General features: G+C 36.7%; 3 protein-coding genes and 1 long non-coding RNA gene across 9 annotated transcripts; 2 read left to right on the top strand and 2 right to left on the bottom strand.

Moving 5' to 3' along the window:
• Positions 1 to 253: 253 nt before the first annotated feature.
• On the bottom strand, positions 254 to 3716 carry LOC107261228. 3 transcript variants are annotated; one of them, XR_007215994.1, is made up of 5 exons: positions 3380 to 3716; positions 2899 to 3292; positions 2614 to 2779; positions 955 to 1516; positions 254 to 876 (listed from the first exon to the last, which is right to left on the bottom strand). It is a non-coding gene; the product is annotated as an uncharacterized LOC107261228 (long non-coding RNA). The 3 variants fall into 3 exon arrangements; XR_001535205.3 differs by having other exon boundaries at positions 2899 to 3716; XR_003079066.2 differs by lacking the exon at positions 2899 to 3292.
• Positions 3717 to 3897: 181 nt separating this feature from the next.
• LOC8288838 (rab GTPase-activating protein 22) lies at positions 3898 to 8253 on the top strand. 2 transcript variants are annotated; one of them, XM_002518859.4, is made up of 5 exons: positions 3898 to 5012; positions 5374 to 5509; positions 5598 to 5647; positions 6373 to 6426; positions 6552 to 8253. In XM_002518859.4, the coding sequence occupies exons 1-5, from the start codon at positions 4813 to 4815 to the stop codon at positions 7759 to 7761; spliced, it is 1650 nt and encodes a 549-aa protein (XP_002518905.2). In that variant the 5' UTR covers positions 3898 to 4812; the 3' UTR covers positions 7762 to 8253. The 2 variants fall into 2 exon arrangements, with proteins under 2 accessions (XP_002518905.2, XP_048230534.1); XM_048374577.1 differs by having other exon boundaries at positions 4874 to 5012; positions 5374 to 5474.
• A 437-nt stretch (positions 8254 to 8690) lies between these two features.
• On the top strand, positions 8691 to 13275 carry LOC8288837 (protein HLB1). 3 transcript variants are annotated; one of them, XM_048374578.1, is made up of 14 exons: positions 8691 to 9148; positions 9227 to 9343; positions 9404 to 9473; positions 9611 to 9724; positions 9907 to 9990; positions 10331 to 10381; positions 10484 to 10513; positions 10703 to 10765; positions 10905 to 10970; positions 11138 to 11266; positions 11499 to 11534; positions 12151 to 12270; positions 12699 to 12736; positions 12966 to 13275. In XM_048374578.1, exons 1-14 carry the CDS (start codon positions 8820 to 8822, stop codon positions 12988 to 12990), a joined length of 1272 nt encoding a protein of 423 aa, XP_048230535.1. In that variant the 5' UTR covers positions 8691 to 8819; the 3' UTR covers positions 12991 to 13275. The 3 variants fall into 3 exon arrangements, with proteins under 3 accessions (XP_048230535.1, XP_002518904.2, XP_015574483.2); XM_002518858.4 differs by having other exon boundaries at positions 8692 to 9148; positions 12551 to 12736; XM_015718997.3 differs by having other exon boundaries at positions 8693 to 9148; positions 12548 to 12736.
• Positions 13276 to 13790: 515 nt separating this feature from the next.
• Positions 13791 to 17469, bottom strand: LOC8288836 (metal-nicotianamine transporter YSL1). The gene is made up of 8 exons (XM_002518857.4): positions 17113 to 17469; positions 16626 to 16996; positions 16324 to 16496; positions 15956 to 16050; positions 15733 to 15867; positions 15405 to 15597; positions 15192 to 15306; positions 13791 to 15091 (listed from the first exon to the last, which is right to left on the bottom strand). The coding sequence occupies exons 2-8, from the start codon at positions 16990 to 16992 to the stop codon at positions 14166 to 14168; spliced, it is 2004 nt and encodes a 667-aa protein (XP_002518903.2). The 5' UTR covers positions 16993 to 16996; positions 17113 to 17469; the 3' UTR covers positions 13791 to 14165.
• Between the last annotated feature and the right edge of the window lie 2981 nt (positions 17470 to 20450).

The following is a 20450-nucleotide window of genomic DNA, read 5'->3' as shown; positions in this document are numbered from 1 at the left end:
TTCGTTTACTTTTGTTGCCTTTTCCACTTTTTCTTTCTTTTCCTTCCAACAAATTTAGGACAATAGATGATTGCCTTTGAGTAAGTACTAGAAAATATCAACAACAAATTAGCGGTTTAGGTAGGATTTCAGTCAATAGCACTATTTCATTCCATAGAATTAATAAAATATTTGGCATGTAAACTTAATAACTAAATTTTTTTATTTTAATTATAAGAATTAGTCCATCTAGATTTAGGCATAGTCATTTAAATGTCGTGAATGATAATTTGATTGACAGATAAAAATACTAACTGATACAACTCGGTATAAAAAGATCACTCTGAGGCGAACAATAACTCGCCCATATATGCTCGTCTATCCAAATTTTACATCAGGATAGTCGAACATCCGCAACATATTTGATCACACACACGACTAGCACTTCCTCCTTGAATATAAGAACCCACTCTCCATCATCAAAGCACCACTATGCACTATCTATCAGGCGATAAACTCCAAAGTTTTTCACGCTATAAATATCACAAGAAAAACATCAGTGAGAGAAGATGGAGAGTATGAGCCGTCTCATAAGCTACCTTCTCGCTCATAAGCTCGCCTTCAAGATGCAGAGTATCTTGTCGGCTTTTCTCTAGAGCCCCCTCTGTCTCATCCAGCTCGAAGGACAAGGACTCTACTTTGGCATTCAAAAACAGACTCCCGAGATGAATAATTTTGTTTCTCCGTCTCTAGAGATGCTAGGTGGTTGGCGTTCAACTTCTCAAACTCGACCTTAGCTTTCGCCTCCCACTTCACCTTGGCAGATTGCTAGTCCTTTTTCACCTTGTCTCGGTACTCTAACAGTTGAAGACGTAAAGCAAAGCTAGCTTAGGAAGCCTGAGATTAGCTCCAATTAGTTCTTTATTTCACGCAACAGTTATCAAGGAGAACATATGAATCACCGGAACAACTTACCATAGCCAGATGCCCGTGGGCACTACCAGCAATTTCAATGTCAGTAAGCTCATTAAGAATATCCGAGTCGTTGGGCAACTGCAAAGCTCTTGTTATTTTAGTTAGAGTTAAGTCTGATAAAATAAATAAATAAAAAAACCAGAATATTTTGTAGGTCAAAGCAAGAAAGACGCTTCAAATAGTTTTTTTATTTATTTGATTCTCATAACGTCAGAAGCGATGGAAGGATTCCTCACTGAGGCTTTCTCTCCATCCTTCTTTTCCACCACCTCAAGAAATTGAGTGATCTCATATAGAGGTCGGGTATACTCTGTCAGCTTCACTCATTTGGAAGGGCGAACTCCACCCGCCTTAGGAATGACTTTATCTCTCGAGCCCTCGGGACTCTCAGGAGCAGGGGATAGAGGGATGACAGCAATGGGTGATGGGGTATTCAAGATTTTTTCTGAGTTCTCCTTTGGTGAATACCGATCCTTAGATTCCACAAATCAAAAAGAGGCAGCTGGTTGTTTATTCTTCTACGCTTTCAATTCCTTCATACTTTGCGCCATAGACTTCATCTCTACAAAAAGACATGAAATTATGATCAGACCAGTAATAGATACAAACTACAAAAAAGCAAATCTCGGAACAGGAAAATACTACATGGATCACTGTTGGTGTTAGGTGATCAAGACTTGTGAATTTTTCTCTTCCTCTTTTTCTTTTCAGGAAGAGGCTCCTGAATCTCATATATTTGGATGAGCTCAGTGCCAGAGATATGGCTCACACAGTACAAAGTCTCGATATATTCCTTCTCCCATGGAGAGAGTTCGGGCAACTCCTTCTCATGAATCATACTCGAACTAGTTGCCCACTCTTTTGGGAGATCGCCAGCCCTTCTCAAACGATATTATAAAAAAGAACGATTTCTAGTTCTTTATTGAGGAGGGAAGATCAATAATCCTCCTCCCACTCTAAAAACTAAAATGGTTGAAACCTTTCTTAAACACTAAGGGATACAGTTCCCTAACCACCCGACAAGTGACTTTGAATCCATGAAACTCGCTCAAAATCCGAAGCCCATAAAGCACCTTCCAAGAGTTCGAATGAAGCTGACACAAAGAGATATTATATTCTCAGAGAAACTCGACATATAGCTCGTCTAATGGAAAACGAGACCGGACTTCAGATCTTCTACATACACGATCCTCTCTGAGTCACTCAGAAGCTGATCAGTAAAAGTCCCAGGATCCAGAAACCTAAGGGTATATTCTCAGGGAATCTTGAAGGTAACAAGAAGGCGATCCATTTGTCCCCTAGACAATCCACAAGGTATCTCCCTAACACCTTTCTTTGATCGAAGGATCGTCACTAACCCCTCTAGACTCTTCTCTAAAGCTTCAGTAACAAAGGGATTCTGCACTAAAGCCATGCCTCGCTTAGGACCTTTCTCCGTCCCAGACGTGTTTGAAGTAACACTTATACTTAGACCACTCACCCCACTGACAGTACAAGACTTTTATTCCTAAACTCATATGACGATATAAGAGATGGCGATCTCAGTTTATCGGACACTGTAGCTTCGCTACTAGTATCGTCGTAATCTAAAGAAAATTGGCTATCCTTACAGTCACTCATGGCTATAAAACATAAGAAAAAAGAGAACAAAGGACTTACTATGACGGTACTCAATAAGAGCGAAGCAACAAAGATGAAAGTATCGAAGTGCAGGAGTTCCCTAAGGGTCAACTGTGGTGAAATGAGACCATCGAAAAACAAGGAGGAACACCGTCAACTTTGGTCACCGGAGAAATGCTAAAGCAACGATAGAACAACAAAGTTTCTGGAAAACAAAAAGCAAAAGGTAAACCCAAGTGATGAAAGAAAAAATGCTTAATGAGAATGCATTACCCAAAATATGCAAAAAGAAAAAGAAAGGACGTTCATCTAAGGGTCACAAACCTTTCCAGGGATGTGTGGAGTGAAAGGTCTCAGTAACTGTTATCTTTTTAAAATTTAAACACAAAAAAACAAGGCAGCTGGTAAGCGCTATAATGATACTCCTAACGATTGATATAAATCGCCAATAGTTAAGCACCATCCCATTTGTTAACTTAGAGCTTTTGTAGGGATATGTGATACAACTCGGTATAAAAAGGTCGTCTCAAGGTGAGCAATAGCTCGCCTATATATGCTCGTCTATTCGAATCTTACATCAGGATAACCGAACCTCCGCAACATATTTGGTCACACTCACGATTAGCACTTCCTCCTTGAATATAGGAACCCACTATTTCCATCATCGAAGCACCACTATGCATTATCTATCAAGAGATAAACTCCAAAGCTTTCAACGCTATAAATATCACAAGAAAGATTTCAGTGAAGGAAGACAATTTGCACCCATTAAACACATTTCATAAACTTTTAAATAAATACTAACTTGACTGTCAGAGTAGTCTTCTAGGCCACCACGCCTGAAGTTCTTCACCTGATTTCTATTTTTGCAGGTTTCATATTGTGACGAGCTCGCTCATTGGAGATCGGCATACAGATTGGTATTCCTAATCTTAGTCTATATTGCTAAACATCTAAAAATGATTGTGACTTTATAATGTAATTTTAGAACCTATTTAGGAAAAACTAAAACAAAATCCAAACAAAAAAAAAGAAAAAAAAAAGAAAAGAGATATTATCTTAAAGTTCACATAAATGTAAATGAAAAAATCGATAATAATATTTTATTATTATTATTACAAGGTGATAGCAGCCAATCACATATTCCCACATGCCTACTTTCTCCAAAACATATCAATCTTAAAAGAAAGCTTCAAAAAGAAGATAGCCTCAAGTCAATAGACTTCAAATTCTATCAAGTAAGGCATAAAAAAATTATTTACGAACAAGAAAAATTTCAAAGTTTATCAGTTATTATTATTTTTTTATCTCCTCCATAAAATTTTCACATTTAGTCTGGAGTAGTTAATTAGTTATTAGCAAAGTCGAAATTGAGCCGAGAGTTCAGTGGAGCAAAGGTAGCACCACCAAGGAGCAATTAAAGGTGGCCCAGGCATAGTGATTACATCCACTGAGCAGCATTTTTGAGGCAAAGGAGTTCAGTGAAGCAAAGGTGGGATTAACCATTAACTAAGGCCAAATTGGGTTGTGCAGCTCAGCCCAAGCCGACCAATTGTCCTCAATCAAAAAAGTCTTATCTTCAACAATTATACCCTTCGCTAAAAGCCAATCAGATTAGATATGATAATAATAATTAAGATATATGTTGTATTTGCTTGCTAATTGCTATCATTTCTTCCTTTCATGAGACTCAGCAAAGAATCTCTGAGAAAATTGAGAGAGAGAGAGAGTGATTAATAAGCTAATAAAGGTCTAAGGTCTTAAGGAGATTTCTCACTTTGGTGATGCTGTTAAAGAATAAGAAACTTAAAACATAAAGAATCAAAGAGTATTCACTGTAATTTCATTTTCGCCCCTCATTGATGATCTTCTCCGCCGCTGGCCCTCAAAGTAGCAACAGCAGTGGTGGTGGTTTAGGGAAATGGATCGTGTCTGCTGAAGGTAGTACTGGTTTAAGCGGCAGCAGCGGTGGAGGAGTTGCCGCTGGCGGATTTTGGGGCGTTTCTGGAGTTTCTCCATCCAATGTTGGATAACTATTGTCGTGACGGCCATGGCTGGTCTCGCCTTGGTCGCCACTCTCGTCTACTCTCGTAGGTAAAAGAATAATTTAAAACAGCACTAAAATTGAAGCCAAATTTCAAATCAGAGATTTTTCTTTTTATCAGTATGCTGTTCTTCATAATCAGAAACCTAGATATTATTGATTTTAGAGATTAGATAGATAAAGATAAAGATAAGATGTTGACGGAACGGAAACCAATAATGAGAGCGCTAAGGCGAAGCCACACGTCATCTTCTTCTCCACCGGCAAATTCCTCATCCTCTCCTTCATCATCGTCGTCTTCGTCATGGATTCATTTGCGATCAGTTATGTTAGTAGTTGCTTTCTCCGTCTCATTCTCGTCGTCGTCGTCGTCGTCACCAGTTTCCATTAATCGGTGAGTTCCTATATATATATTCACTCCTTTCATTTCTTTTATTTTTCTCTTTTAAATCAATTTTCATTTTTCTTTTGTTTGTTTACAATTCCTTTAGAATTCGTGAAATCAAAAGCTTAGCTCTAGATTTTAGAATACATACTGATTCTCAGATCTAATCTGCAAGTGCGTTAAGGTTCTGTCTGTTTGTTTACTTTCTTTCCTATAAGAGTCTTCGTTTCTTTTACGTTATATTCAATTCAATTTTGCATGTAGTACTATTGAATTATTGCCACTTACAGTATATAATCCTCCCCCTTTTTTTTCTGTTTATTTAGTACTTATAAATATGAGCGTTCCTTTTTTTTTCTGTGTTTTTCAGGGGAGGTTATAAATCACCTTGGTCACTAAGAAGAAGAAAACATACACTTCTTCCAAAGCAGTGGAAGAGTTTATTTACACCTGATGGAAAACTCTGTAATGGTAGTGTTAAATTTCTGAAGAAAGCACGCAGTGGTGTACGTTATAATTTCTGACTTTACTACAACTTGTGTAATTTCTGGTCTATTTAGTTAATTAATTTGTGCACATTTAACTCTAATGCAGGGAATTGATCCAAGTATTAGATCAGAGGTTTGGCCATTTCTCCTTGGAGTGTAAGATTCTCTTTATTCATGTAATTCATATTTAGTTTTGTTTTATCTAAGTACCATATGCTTGTTTGACAAAGAGATGTTTTCTGCGACATGTAAGTATTAAGAGTTTGTGTTTTAATAGGAATATATCGTGTCTTCAGAAGTTCTAGAGGGTTTATTCTTTAATAATTCCATATTCCTGTTTGGGTCTTCTCCGGTTTTTTTTTTTTTTTTTAAAGAACTACTGTTGTTCTTCTGGATCTTTGGAAGCATGGTAGTGTTGACGATTTCTTCTCTCTACCATTCTTTGATGGAGTTAAGATTGAGTATGTTTATCAGTAAGCTGTCAATGTCAAAATGAGGTTAGACAATAACAGGGTTAGATTGGACCCCTCTGTGTGTAATAAAGACATTTGATATTGCTCTGGATAGGAGAAAATGGAAGTAAAGGTTTTATCTAGATCTCAACCTTCCTTTTAGGAATCTCAATAATTGAGTAAACTCTAAAGTCTCTGTTGTCTGGCCAACAATGATGCAGCTACAATCTTTGTGGCTCCTAATGTAACTGTTCTTTTAGCAAATATCTTGTGAGGTTTATCATTCTCCTCTTTGCAGAATGTACTAATGATCTTTTTTCTAATTTGCTATCTATATTCTTAAGGTTTTATTATGCTGGATCTTCTGTTTATAGCATGAATCCATTAGTTGTTCATGTATCTCACTCTCTTTTTTTTCTTTTCCAACAGCTATGATGTGAACAGTTCTAAGGAAGAAAGAGATTGCACTCGAGCTCAGAGAAGGTATCATCATTCTCTGCCTACACTGTAATCAATTAATTCTTTTTTTCTCTCATTTCTACTTCTTCCAGATTTCCCATTTTTCCAATATTTGCACTGTCTAAATTTTATTTTTAATGGCAATGCAGAAAAGAATATCAGAATCTGCGGAAACAATGCCGGCGAAATCTCAAACGCAATGACAAGAGTTTTAAGTTGAAGGAAACTACAGGAATCAGCACTGAGAACAGTGGAGACTTTAGCCAAGTTATGGATTGTCCTGGATTTGAGGAAGTTGTTAGTGCTTCGAGGTCATCTTTTACTGGGGGGTGTAGCTTAGCTTCTGAGTCAATGTTGGAACCAGATGTTGACAACAATGCACTCACCTACGAAGATCGCTTCTCTTGTGATATTGATTTTTCGGACTGTGACTCATCTGATGAACCTGAAAACATAGGACCTTTCACTGCCACTGAAGCTATCAAGGACGATGACCTTAACATGTGTGCACAGGAGAAATCCATTCCTGATGATTCAGAAGTTAAGTCCAGATCCCACAAAGAGGAAGATTTTGCTACATGGCAGAGAATCATGCGACTTGATGCTGTGCGGGCGAATGCTGAATGGATCATGTACTCGCCAAGTCAGGCTTCAATATCAGAGCTAAAGGCACGACAATTTGCTGACAGCATTGGGTTGATTAATTATGATCACTTGGAGCCATGTAGGATTTTTCATGCTGCTCGTCTGGTTGCTATCCTTGAGGCCTATGCACTGTATGATCCTGAGACTGGTTACTGTCAGGGAATGAGTGATTTACTTTCTCCTATTATTGTAGTGATAGAGGAGGATTATGAAGCCTTTTGGTGTTTTGTGGGCTTCATGAAGAAAGCTCGGCATAATTTCCGGCTTGATGAAGTGGGAATCCGGAGGCAACTGGGCCTTATTTCCAAGATAATTAGGTGCAAGGATATCCATCTCTACAGGCATCTGGAGAAGCTGCAAGCAGAGGATTGCTTCTTTCTGTACAGAATGGTGGTGGTTCTTTTCAGGAGGGAGTTAAACCTTGAGCAAACATTATGCCTGTGGGAGGTGATGTGGGCTGATCAGGCAGCAATATGGGCAGGGATTGCCAAGTCTGCCTGGGGTAGAATGAGGTTAAGAGCCCCTCCTACTGATGATCTGCTGCTTTATGCAATAGCAGCCTGTGTATTGCAGAGGAGGAAGCAGATTATCGAGAAGTATTGCAGTATCGATGAGATAATGAGAGATTGCAACAGCATGGCTGGGCAATTGGATGTGTGGAAGCTTCTCGACGATGCACATGACTTGGTAGTGTCACTGCATGACAAGATTTAGGAATTCTGTTGTCCTAGGCTTTGGCCTTTTTCCGTCCTCCACTGATCTGTTATTTCTCTTTAATTTGTCCTTATTGGACCATTGGGAGATCCCTTCTGAAACTAAGGGATTAACCTTTGACTCTATGCTCGAGATAAGCATCTGATAGGCAGTTTGTTTATAGGGTAAAATATGGAGTCATGAATGTCGTGCCCGCGCTCAAGCCTCCTTGGAGTGATAGTGGCGTCATCCCTGCGAAATTAGCATGTTAATTTCTTTTACTGCTGCCTGCCTTTCTTTCGCTCAAGTCTTTTTGCATGAGCTATCGTTTTCCTAGCATGGGGCCCTTCAACGTAGATTAACCTGTGGGGTGAATGACTCAGAACTAATATTAGATAAACATTGGATTTGGGTCCCTTCTTCAGCTCCTTAATGATTGCTTTCAGCTTGTCTTGTTAGTTTGTTATTACTTAACTTGGAAGTTTGGAATAGACGGGTGCATTTTAATTATGATATCTTGATTAATCGTTAATAACTTAGCTTTAACTTCAAAGAAAAAGTCCAATCCATTCTACGATAGCCCAGTAGTATTCCTGGTTAACTGTCAATAACTTAAAACTTTGATTTTAAGGGAAAAAATGAATTCTAGAATAGCCAGCCCTGTATGACTAAAGCATCAAGGTCAGACATTAAGGATGATCAAGAACCGGACGGTTAGATTGTTGGAGTACTCATCTTTATGACAAATGACAGAATTTATAGCCTCCTGGTTCTCCAATAAGTTGAAAAAAAAAAAGTCGTCAATCGAACTGTATGCATAAATTTAATGAGGACAAATAAAATAAAAATTGAAGGAATATATTCTTTTTTATTTATTTAACAGCTTTAGCCCATATAGGTATCGGGCTGATTTCATGTTATGTGAAGGCCCAATTGTCACCAATACTAAAGCCTAAGGAAGTAATGGAGAAGAAAGAACTGCAAGAACAGAAAACAATTTCTTCGTTTTGGTTTATTGGATCTCTCTCTTTCTCTTTGGATCCCAACTTTGAAGCAACTCGTCAGATAGCTTCTCTACAATGTCTACGCATACCACTGAAGAAACGGAATTGCAAAATGGAGCTGAGCCTGAGCCTGAAGCAGAAGCAGAAGCAGAAGTAGAAGCATCAAAATCAGAAATTGAAGCAGAAGCAGAATCTGAATCAGCAATTGTCGATGGTGCAGATCCCAAGGCAGAGGAGCGGAAAGAGGCACCGATCCAATTGAAGGAAGCATATGAACCTCAATCTGACGATCAAAATGCGCGACCTGAGCTCCGAAAAGACGAAGGAAGCCGAACTTTCACAATGAGAGAATTACTTAGTGAATTAAAAAGCGAGGAAGCAGATGATGTCACCACTCCTCAAAGGTTGCTTGCAAAAATAAATATCTAAAACTGAATTAGTTAATCATGACCTTAACTTTTCAATTTTTAATTTGGTTTCAGTCAACAGAGCACACCGCATCTTCAAAACAATGCTGCAATGGAATTGATTAATAGTGTTACTGGTGCTGATGAGGAAGGCCGATCTCGCCAGCGTATTCTTACATTTGCTGCCAGGAGGTACTTTGTCTTTTTTATAGGTTTTTGCTTTTCTATATACTAAAGATTTTAATATCGTAGGTATGCTAGTGCAATTGAGAGAAATCCAGAAGACTATGATGCGTTATACAATTGGGCACTGGTTCTTCAGGTATTGCATTCTCTGAATTGCTTGTTCTTTTCTTAAGTAACATTACTTTGTGATAGCTGCAGTTTCTATATTATAGACATTTTAAGCACGCTCTCTGAAGTTTTATTTTATTGACATGATCCACATTTGGCTTCCAGGAAAGCGCAGATAATGTTAGTCCTGATTCTACCTCACCTTCTAAAGATGCTTTGCTCGAGGAGGCCTGTAAAAAATATGATGAGGCTACTCGTCTCTGCCCTACCCTTCACGATGTATGTACCCTTATGCTTAACCTGAGTAACTAGTTGACTTGAGCCATCTTCTTATTCAATATGCATTGTAGAGTATCCTATAGTAGCTGATTAGTCTCCACACCTAATATCACATACTATCTTGGATGAGATCACAAGTCCAGCTTGATGATCTCCTGATGTGAATTTTCTGTGTTTGACAGGCTTTTTACAATTGGGCTATTGCAATCTCTGATCGTGCAAAAATGCGTGGTCGTACAAAGGAGGCTGAAGAATTGTGGAAGCAGGTTCATTGACTACATTATCTCAGTAATTTATTAACATATGCACACGGACACATTAATGTATTTCTGTAGTTAAGTATTATTTGATTAAGTTGTACATGTTGGTGTGTTACTTAGCTGGAGAAGATGAATAAATTGCTCTTGTTAGAATAATGTTGAAGATGATTTTAATTTTTAGTCATTTCCAAGATTTATAACATCAAAAGGAGCTGAATCTACTGCTTCATGCCTTGTCCTCTTCCATGTTATCCTTGTTAAGAACATTGCGCTTGCTTGTGATGGTGATCTTGACCGTATTATCCTTTAAGAGAGCCTTGTTATAAAATGAAATCTGATTTTGCAGGCAACAAAGAACTATGAAAAAGCTGTCCAGCTTAACTGGAACAGTCCTCAGGTCTGCTCCATTTTCTTAACCATACCTTGTCAAGCTGTATTATTTCAACTTTCTTTGTTATGTTTATCTTTTCATTCTAACCCTGTATGAACTCCTTTTCAGGCACTTAACAACTGGGGCCTTGCTTTGCAGGTACCTTCTAGTTAATTTTGATAACTTGTGGTTCAAATATTTTGGCTATCCATTTTTCACAATAACCTGTAGTTAAATTCTGAAACAACTTTCATGGAAATTCTGTTTCAATGAATAAATTAAGACAACCTAGCGTGTCGTGCTGGTGGTGGTTTTATTTCATGTTATGCTCTAATTTTGCAATTTCAGGAACTAAGCGCAATTGTTCCTGCACGGGAAAAGCAAACAATTGTCAAAACTGCAATTAGTAAGGTATGGAAGTTATTGAAAGTTCAGATTGATGAATTTATGGGAACAAGAAGCAAAGTTAGTTAGGATTTGATATCTCCTGAGAATAAGGTCTAATAGTACTTCTTGTCCTCATGATATCTTTTTCTTGTTTGTAATGCAGTTCCGTGCAGCAATACAGTTGCAATTTGATTTCCACCGAGCAATCTACAATCTCGGAACTGTTCTGGTCAGTTGGTACCTTTTCTGTTTAATTTGGAATGCTGAAGTTCTGTCTTTTTTCTAAAAATTTCTTTTTCTTTGTTCATTTTGTTGATTGATAACATTATTTACTGTCCAGTGCGGATTAGATTAAATATAATATTTATGGTCAATCCATTACGTCTATACTTGCAGTATGGATTAGCAGAGGACACATTAAGAACTGGAGGTGCAATCAATCCTAAGGATGTTTCCCCTAATGAGTTATATAGCCAGTCCGCTATCTACATTGCAGCTGCTCATGCATTGAAACCAAGTTACTCTGTAAGTATTCTGTATACTCGGTTCTCAATCGATTTTCTTCTTGTTGGACTGCAAGCTCTCATTTTATTTTGATTCTTCTTTTTTTTTTTTTCTTGTGACTTGATGGCATAATTTCTCATCATCAATGTTCCTATGCATGAATATAATGCAACTTAGTTTTCACAAAATCTTTCCACTTTCAATAGCACAAGGATAATGATTTTGATTGTTGTAAAATATTTCTTGATTGCAGGTGTACAGCAGTGCCTTGAGACTTGTACGTTCAATGGTCAGTATTAATATTTTCTAAACAATATTGAAGGGTCTTTTCAATCCTAAACTGCTTTTTTCCTTATGCAAGTAGTTTGTGCTATTGAACTTATTTCTGGTTGGTCAGTTCAGAGATTAGTCTTTGGGTTCTTAATTTTGGTCATAATCTCTTCAACCTTGCAGTTGTTAGATGAGACATTTGCCTTGGAATCTCTATGAGATCTACATTTGTTTCTGTTGGGTGATAAGACATTTTTTTCCAAATCTTGGATATATATTCCTTGTGTTTCTTTCTCACACAGTTTGTTGTTACCTGAACTGTTATGGTCTCACCTGCAACTGCTATAGCTTGGAAAATGGATCTTAGAAGAGAACGCAACTTTTTTCTTTTTGCTAATATCTTTGGTTTCGGGTGAACGTCTTACTACCTTTATTTTAAATTTTATCTCAAACTTCATTCTGCTTATTCTTTTCCACTAAATTTTATCTTCTGCCAGTGAAAAAATGACTCAGTCAATGATATATGAGCCATTCTGTCTAAAGGATGTTTTTAGGTTCTATGTAAATTTATTGTAATTAACTAGTCGTAAGAGTCATTCTTATTTTAAACGCTGACAGAACTTTATTGTTGACAGTTACCCTTACCATATCTTAAAGTTGGTTATTTGACTGCACCACCAGCAGGCAAATCAATTGCTCCACACAGTGACTGGAAAAAATCACAATTTGTTTTGAATCATGAAGGGCTTCAACAGGTAGAATTTTATTTGTTTTCCTGTTGTACGTGCTAACCCAGTTAAAATTTCTTATGATATGTTGCACATTTTCTCAAAAAAGAATTTCCCTTCGTGTCATACATTTATTTTGTGGCTTGGAATAGAATTTGACAGTGCCACCACATGTATAGTTAATTAAAATTTGCCTATGCTTTTTGTATTTAATTTGGCAATCAAACAAATTTGTGTGATTTGGTGCAATTGCTTCTTTACCGGCTGATATTTTTCTTTACTATTTTGTTTGTCATTTTAATAGCAGGTTAGCAAATTAGATCAAAAACAATTACCGCAGAGCCTCTCTGGCAGAACAGATGTAACAAATAGTGACAAAAAGGCTATCAAAATTGAAGTTCCAGATATTGTTTCAGTTTCAGCATGTTCTGATCTTACTTTGCCACCTGGTGCAGGCCTCTGTGTTGATACAGTTCATGGGCCAGTCTTCTTGGTAGGCATTTTTTATCATTTCACTTCGAAATTTTATATACAGTAAATAGACTATCTTTTTTATTTCTTTTGGCATCTGTGTTCCCAAAATTGGAAGGGTCATGTAATTGCACAATATAAATCCTTGCCATTAGAGCAACTGTAGCACTCTGTAGATTGTTTTTCCTCCAATGGGAGGTTGCTAGCCAATTGCCAAGTGGTATGTTGATGCGTGCTCTATGATTCTTCAGGTTGCTGACTCATGGGAATCACTAGATGGATGGCTTGATGCGATCCGATCGGTTTATACAATTTATGCACGGGGTAAGAGCGAAGTCCTAGCAGGTATCGTCACAGGCTGATTATGGCTATTTATTACATGCATGACCACTGAAGTGTACTCATCGAGATTTATGGTTTCTGTATTGGGCTTTGGTCATTTGAATAAGAATTCTGTATATTGTAGAAATTTTGGTCCAGGGTAATATTGTCAAATCTTCTCTGAATTATAGATCGGCTGTACATTTCATTTATTTTATAGTGAGTGATCTTGTTCAGGCTTCTCATGTATGACACACGGGATGAGTGGAATTCCACGTTCACTAAGATTGCATTCTTTCTGTAGATTATAGAAGTCAACCTTAAAATTTTCCAAATGAAGAATGATCTCTGGGCATTTTATTAGTCTACTAAATTCTATATGAGGGATCCAAGTTTCATGCTATAATGAGCTGAAATCTGCTCTTAAAAAGCTATCGATGCACTAGTTTGTTTTAGGAGGAACGAACTTGTGCATTTGGCAGAGGTCTTGATTCATATCACTGTATCTTCCTTCTTTAATTTGTTTGTTTTAGTAATTTTATGGTCAGCAAAATTTATCTGATAGGACCTTGCTATGGTCGTTCCCTAGAATTAAAGATAGGATCTTTGCCTCAATTTCACATGGCGCGGCTTCCAAGTTGTGAGAGAGGCTATTGGACGACTGGACGACGGTACAACCAAACGAGTTCTCTTTAATTAGCTTGCTTTTCAGGTGACAGGCGAAGGAAACTAAACATAGTAAGTGCAGAAGCAAGTTGGAATAACCTGTCAAAGCAGGGGAAAATAAATAATGTGTACCAAGACGCTATGATATAAAATCTCTGGAAACTACAGTATCCTGTTTCGATTTAATAACTCAAAGGGTATGCCCCCGGAGCAGGCGATTAGTATAGCTAAGGCCACTCATTTCCAGAACCAGGGACTACTGTGCCTATGAATCTTTATTTTTCCTAGAAAATTCTTGTCTGCATCAAGGTCTAATACTGTAATGCGTCAAGCCAATTGAAAAGGAGATGATATGAACAGCTTTTCCTTTCACTTCCAGAACTTCAAACTGTCTCTTTTTTATTGGCTTGGTGCACTGGATCTTGACACAGGGAAGGACTACCCTCCTAACTTAGTTTTATTGTCTAGGAAGCTACGAATTTCATGCAGATGGGTGGATTTATTTTGGCCAAAGCAAGAACAGCAGCTGGCAGAGTCCACAGTCCTTCTCCACATATTAATCCTGAAGCAACCGCTGGTATCATTGACTCCGCCTTCTTGCCGTTGAGCTTATTCCATGAGAAAACAATTAGACTTCCAATACACATATCGATGGCAAAGTAAGCCCCGACAAGGAAGGGCACTGCCATGACCATTGGGAGTGGCATCCATGGGCCAAGCTTTCGTGGCGAGAGGTCTCTCACAAGGTTAATTGCTACTGCAAAACCAAAGAAGCCATAACAAAGCTGCAGACAATGGTGGGGCAAAGCTGAGATCCCTTCAACTCCAAGAATTGCCATGTTTCTGTAAATGAGTGCATAAGGTGCTTTAAACTCTCCTTGTGGATTCCCAATATCGAACGCCTTGTAATATATGAAGAAACTCAGAGGAGCCATCACACAGCCAATTGCAGTGCCAATAACCTGGCTCAAGAACATTGCTCTTGGAGAAGTAAAAGTCAGATGAGCTGTTTTAAAATCCTGCATCAGGATGCAGGCAACAGAAACAACAGATTTAATAAGTCCACACCCAGCAAGTGCTGCCACCACACCGTTCTCTTTCCCAGATAATGCTGCCAGCACAAAGAGGGCAACTTTCCCATAATTATAAGCCATGTTTATGTCGGTAAGACCAGCCCCATAAGCGTTGCAAAATGCCAGGGATGGAGCAAGAATGTAAGCAACAACAACATAGTACCATTTAAGCTGAGGGAATATCATTGGGACTGCAATTGTCGATATAACGGAGAAGAAGATGTATCCAGCGAGCCCCACCCACATAGGTATCTTCTCTCTGACGAAGAGTTCATTTTGTTTTAGATCATCAAGTGACTTCTCCTGTTCATCCAAAGCTGCAGAGAAGAGAGCAATGTGTCAAGAATCCTTGCTGATGCTTCAAACCACCAGGAAATAGCATGTTTATATAGGTCCTCAAAAGGCGGTTTACTTTACCTGCATTTAGGTTCTTTTTCTTTATTCTGCCATGAACATTGATCAGGGTAAAACTTATTATCTTAACGAAATTGTAGAGCCCATCTCCTAGGATCAGAGCGACAGACATAAACACCTGTCAAATTTAAACCAAAAAACCAAGATGGTAGAAATTTTAGAAAGCTAAACAAACATAAAAATAATCTCCCTGTAGTTAAAGGGTGAGAGAGAGACCTTGTAACCGTACAAGCCCTTCATGTCAGCTTCACCTTCTGTATTGACAGGGAACCAATCTCCCTTAAGCTTATTAATAAGTGGCCACATGATCCCATATGAGAGGACAGCTCCAAGAAGCAAAGACAAATTCACCAAGTGAGAAACGATCATCCCTGCTCCCACAAAAGTGGCGCTAAAATCAAAGAAAAACCTAAAACGTCGAATGACCAACATAGAAATGATTAGTATTATAAATAACGTAACTTGTGTAGCTCTAAAAAGAAGCATTAGTATTAGAAAGAACAATATGTATTATATAATATATAAGTGAAAAATATTAGCATACGTTTGCTTCCAAGCTTGCAATCCAAAAGTAGGGAATTGTGAAAATCCACACACTTCTTTCCCTGTATAAAACCACTTAAAAAATGCCCACAAGAAGCTGATTGAGAAGTACCTCATGAACCCATGTACTTGTTTCCTGTGATAACAATTTATTGGTCCTTTTATTTTATTATGTTAAGTTAGAAACAAAACCAAGAAATAGTACTACTAATTTTGGAGCGTACTTAGCCATCTTGTCTCCTTGGGTATGGAAGCCATTAATGAGAACCGCAGTTGCCAATCCACTTGGGTAAGTCAATTTGAGATCTACTATCATGATCTGTATAACAACAACTCACGATGAATAATGTAGCCCTTTTTTTTCTTCTTTTTTCACACTAGTTGCAACATCTTACGATGATCTTCTTTTTCCTTTTTTGTTTTTGAGACAATTAATAAACTTCTAGCAAAACTTTGTCAGACCAAATATTCAAAAATCAACTAAAAACTATAAAGATCCATCAAGATTCAAGATGCTGTTACTGGTTTAAAAACCTTCAAATAGTTTAATTGTATTTTAAAATTTAGAAGAAAACATAGACTAGGTATATACCTTTCTAAGTGGAATTAAGACAAAAAGACCCACAAAGCAAACTAGAAAAAGGAAGCCAGTCATCCAACCAAACTCAGGTTCCTTAATAGCTCTTGGGGAGTTCCCTTCAGTGTGTTCTCCTGATAATTCGTATGTTTTCCTGTTTAATCCCAAAAGATAAGACGCAAATCCACCTGCAACCCAATTACTAAACAATAACTAAGCAAGAAAATAAAAAGAAGTGAGACTGTTAATATGCCAAGTATAAAAGGTGAAAAAAAAAAAAGAGAGAGAGAGAGAAGAAGAAAAGGCCTCGGTCTAACCTCCAATAGCTATACTATAACAAGCAACTGCACAAGTTTGAATCATGGTATTCTCTTGCCGAGTAAAAGGTTTAGCTACATATCCTGCCTTATGAAGAATCTTTGTCCATGTTCTTATAAACACGAAAGCAAGAAGTGCTGCTGAGACATTCAGATTAGGAACCAATCCAGTTGTAAGGTTTAGCTTCATTGCAATCACACTATAGATCGCTCCAATCACAGCACTCACTATTACTCCTCTTATTGTTAATTGCTTTGTCCATGGTTGTGCCCTCACGACTACTCCTTCTGCTTCAACCTTTGCCTCTTCTTCCATGTCTTCCTTCTCTATCTCTTTCTTTTGTTTTGCTTCTACTTCCATGCTCATGTTCCTGAAAGGTATCCTCGTCCGAAAAATTCAGCTCGACTCAACTAAACGTTTACTTTCATTACAGACAACAATTATAGTTTCAAAATGCCTTAAGACATTAAAAGAAAAAAATCTTACCTTTGTACTTGTTTCCTCTGTCTTTGTTTTGGGGTGTTCTCTTGTTTCGGTTATTAGCGAGTAGTGCAAAGAGATATATATATAAGAGTTTGAACAAGTTGTCTAGAGATCGATATTTGTCGCTTCATTTAACAGAAACTAAAATGGAAGAAGGAAGTCTTTGTTAATATTGATGTGGACATTTTGCAGTGGCGCTGCTTGAAGGGTATTTATTACCTGGGCTGTCCCTAATTCTCTCCTACAAAAACACTCGACTAATCACATCTATATATGTAATGATATATATATCTTCAATGCACTAGCTACCACACTAACATTACCTGTCATTACATCACTGAAACTTATCATTGCCCAACAATGTAAGTATATCACTTTTAATGATTGTATCTAACCTAAAATCAAGCACTTAGAGAAGTGATACAATAAAAATATGCTTTGCCTGATAATATTTAAGAAGGAGATAGCAAATTTGTGGATAAAGAAATATATAATATCAAAGAGTGGCAACATTGATGACCTTCGCCTCAATCTTACATTAATCATACCAAAAGGTTATGACTTTCAATTCAAGTTCAGTTATAAAAAAAATTTAAAAAAAGAGTATGGGATGTATGTATTTTATGTATAAAAAGAAAATAAAGGCTGAGTCCGAGAGCTAATTGGATGTGGGTAGGGTGTGTAGCTGATCTTATCAGGTTATGATTGACATCTGCCTCTTTTTCTCTCGTCCATTGAGGTGGGTAATGGCTTATGATAGTGCTCGTCAATGACAGGAGAATCTCTCAATCTTAGCAAGTGGGTTCGCCTCCAAACTAGAAAGTCCAACTATTTATTGGAAGATCTATGATGTGAGATGTTGCATGTGGGACAGTGTTGCAATGGGAGGAAAATGATATGTCAATGAAGTAAAATAAATAAATAAATATCAAACGATTTGCCCTTTGCATATGTGAATGTTTAAAAAAGAAAAAGAAAAAGAAAAAGAAAAAAGGAAATCTCAGTCTTGCTATACCATTTATGTGTATTGTGAGAATATTAAGCTGAAGAGTGAGGTCTGTATTTCTTTGACAAAGAGTTTCGGAGAGATCCAAAGTATTTGCAAACTTAATTATAACAGTGAAGAAGGAAGCCATTGTCTGTCTTTTGCTCTCTCAGAATCGATCAACCTTATCTTTTGTACGTGCGGCTCTTTAATTACTTGAATATGCTTTTTTCTACTGTCAATTCCACCTTCAAAATCATGGTTTTTTTCTTTTTTTCTTTCCATTACACTTAGATTTTTTTTTTTTTTTTAAATAGAGAAATTGTCAATATTTTTTATGCATATATAGCATTAGTGACATAACACATTCAAACACCATATTATATTCAAATAACCTAGCTAACAGCACCATTTTTTAAATATAAGATTTTATTGGAAAATTTTGCTTCCATGACTACAATGAAATGAATTATTAAAGACAAAAGAGGGACCTTCTATTAATGTGTAGGGACTGTAGAAATTTTAAGCATGGTTTTCTACCTTTTCTTAAAAAAAGAAAAAGAAAACCCTTTATTAGTCTATTATATATACTATTCAAATTTAAAAATGCAGAAAAAAATTTATGAAAAGGAAATTTGTACAACTTACAGATAAATGATTTGTCTAATTTGCCCATTTGAGTGACTTGTTTGCTATTGGTCCAACGAATTACATTACCTGCAAGTACTTAAAGAATATAATAATAATAATAAGTTGCAGATTTTAATTATTTCCCACATGGTTGAGTACTGATTTCATTATTAAAAACCTCCCCCGCAAAAAAATAAGGCAACCCATATGATCCAGATGCTTACACTTCGGATCAATGCATTGTTAAGGAATTAAATGCACAGATAGCTGGAGAATTCTATGAAATTAAATTTACATTCAGTTATTATCAATATTATTCAATGATGGATGTGTATCTTCTATGTGTCGTACATGGAAAATAATAATAATTAATGGTATTGCTTTCGTAAAATGTATTGCTAGTTTTATAAAATATGTCATTATGGTTACACTAATTATTGTCATCATTGAATTGAATCATGCATATTGTTGTCACCATCATTATTTGCTCTGAAAAGTTTTCTAAAACTATATTTTTTATCTATTAAATATGTATTCAATACCATTTTTAAGTCTGCTTTCAGACATTAAAGTTGAGATTTATACAATTATTCGAGTGTGTAATTCTCCCCTTCAAAGAGCCTTCTTCGCCTTTATTCTAATTGGATTATTTGTCTGGAATTTGAGTACCTTTTTTAAGTGCCTCAAATTTAGTGGCATTACGAAATGAATGTTGAAATTCCAATCTTACAAATTAAGCTATCATTAGAACTAATTATCGTTAATGAAATCCTTTTATTTCATAAATATTTCTAATCATATATATATATAATTTTTTTAATAAATGATTTTATGATCAGAGCAGGTTTATGCAGAACTTGAGAAATCCATTTCCTAATTTTAGGATTTGGAGGTGAATTGTAATCTTCCGAATGATAGAATTTATTGATTAAATCACGCATTAGAATCATAAATTGCGTACCACATAAAAAAGACAGAAAGAATCAACCCACAAAGACAAAGTTACAAAGGTGCGATTACTGTCAATTTATGTATAAGTGGGGTCTTAACTGCAGATTCTAAACTTAATCGTACAATAACTATCGGCTGCCCAATTGTTGACATCCAACATTATGCCATTCTCTTTTCTTTTATCTAACTATATTTACTGCCTCTACCTGATCTTATTTATAGGACCACCACCTCTATTTAATTAACATCTTTTCTGCATACATTTTGACTCCGAATTCTTGAATCCTTCCCAATTTTACCCACTGCTTTTGTTTGGTTGGTTAGAAAAAGAAAAAGAAAAAGAAAAAAAGAAAAGTGTCAGTGTTTACGTATCCCTTCTGGAATTTAGTCTCCCACTTGTATTTTAAGCTACGCTCTGGAATTCATTTTATTTTATATTATATACATGTATTAGCTATGTCCACAGCTATAATATATATATAATTACATTCGCTTAAGTAACGCATGTAAAAGACGTTAGCTTTCAATAACATTTGAAAAACGTCACCATTTTTCTTGTAGTGACCCTAGCTTGCATCATTTATAGTCATCTGCTTTTGTCGTTTAGGGCAAGGAAATTCAAACTCTGATGATGGGGTTCTCCTTTCTTTGAACTCACGTCACTCCGTCACAATTTCAGGATAAGTAAAGTGTTTAGTACTTTTGCTTCTCTCCTTCATATAGTATCTAATAGAAATTGGTCTGCTGATTCAATCTCATTATTACGTGTAATGTG

This window comes from Ricinus communis, chromosome 5 (assembly GCF_019578655.1).
Source record: "Ricinus communis isolate WT05 ecotype wild-type chromosome 5, ASM1957865v1, whole genome shotgun sequence".
Taxonomy (NCBI): domain Eukaryota; kingdom Viridiplantae; phylum Streptophyta; class Magnoliopsida; order Malpighiales; family Euphorbiaceae; genus Ricinus; species Ricinus communis.
Note: the sequence above shows the minus strand (reverse complement) of the source record. Positions and strands in the feature narration are given on the sequence as shown.

Excerpts from the sequence above, each read along its gene's own strand:
- LOC8288836 (XM_002518857.4), bottom strand. The coding sequence starts at position 16,992 with ATGAGCATGGAAGTAGAAGCAAAACAAAAGAAAGAGATAGAGAAGGAA. Across the intron at positions 15,307-15,404 it reads AGGGCTTGTACGGTTACAAG|GTGTTTATGTCTGTCGCTCT; the intron begins GTCTCTCTCTCA and ends TAAATTTGACAG. Across the intron at positions 15,092-15,191 it reads GAAAAAGAACCTAAATGCAG|CTTTGGATGAACAGGAGAAG; the intron begins GTAAAGTAAACC and ends TCTTCTCTGCAG.
- LOC8288837 (XM_015718997.3), top strand. The coding sequence starts at position 8,820 with ATGTCTACGCATACCACTGAAGAAACGGAATTGCAAAATGGAGCTGAG. Across the intron at positions 9,149-9,226 it reads GATGTCACCACTCCTCAAAG|TCAACAGAGCACACCGCATC; the intron begins GTTGCTTGCAAA and ends ATTTGGTTTCAG. Across the intron at positions 11,535-12,150 it reads TGAGACTTGTACGTTCAATG|TTACCCTTACCATATCTTAA; the intron begins GTCAGTATTAAT and ends TATTGTTGACAG.
- LOC8288838 (XM_002518859.4), top strand. The coding sequence starts at position 4,813 with ATGTTGACGGAACGGAAACCAATAATGAGAGCGCTAAGGCGAAGCCAC. Across the intron at positions 5,013-5,373 it reads TCACCAGTTTCCATTAATCG|GGGAGGTTATAAATCACCTT; the intron begins GTGAGTTCCTAT and ends TGTGTTTTTCAG. Across the intron at positions 5,648-6,372 it reads TGGCCATTTCTCCTTGGAGT|CTATGATGTGAACAGTTCTA; the intron begins GTAAGATTCTCT and ends CTTTTCCAACAG.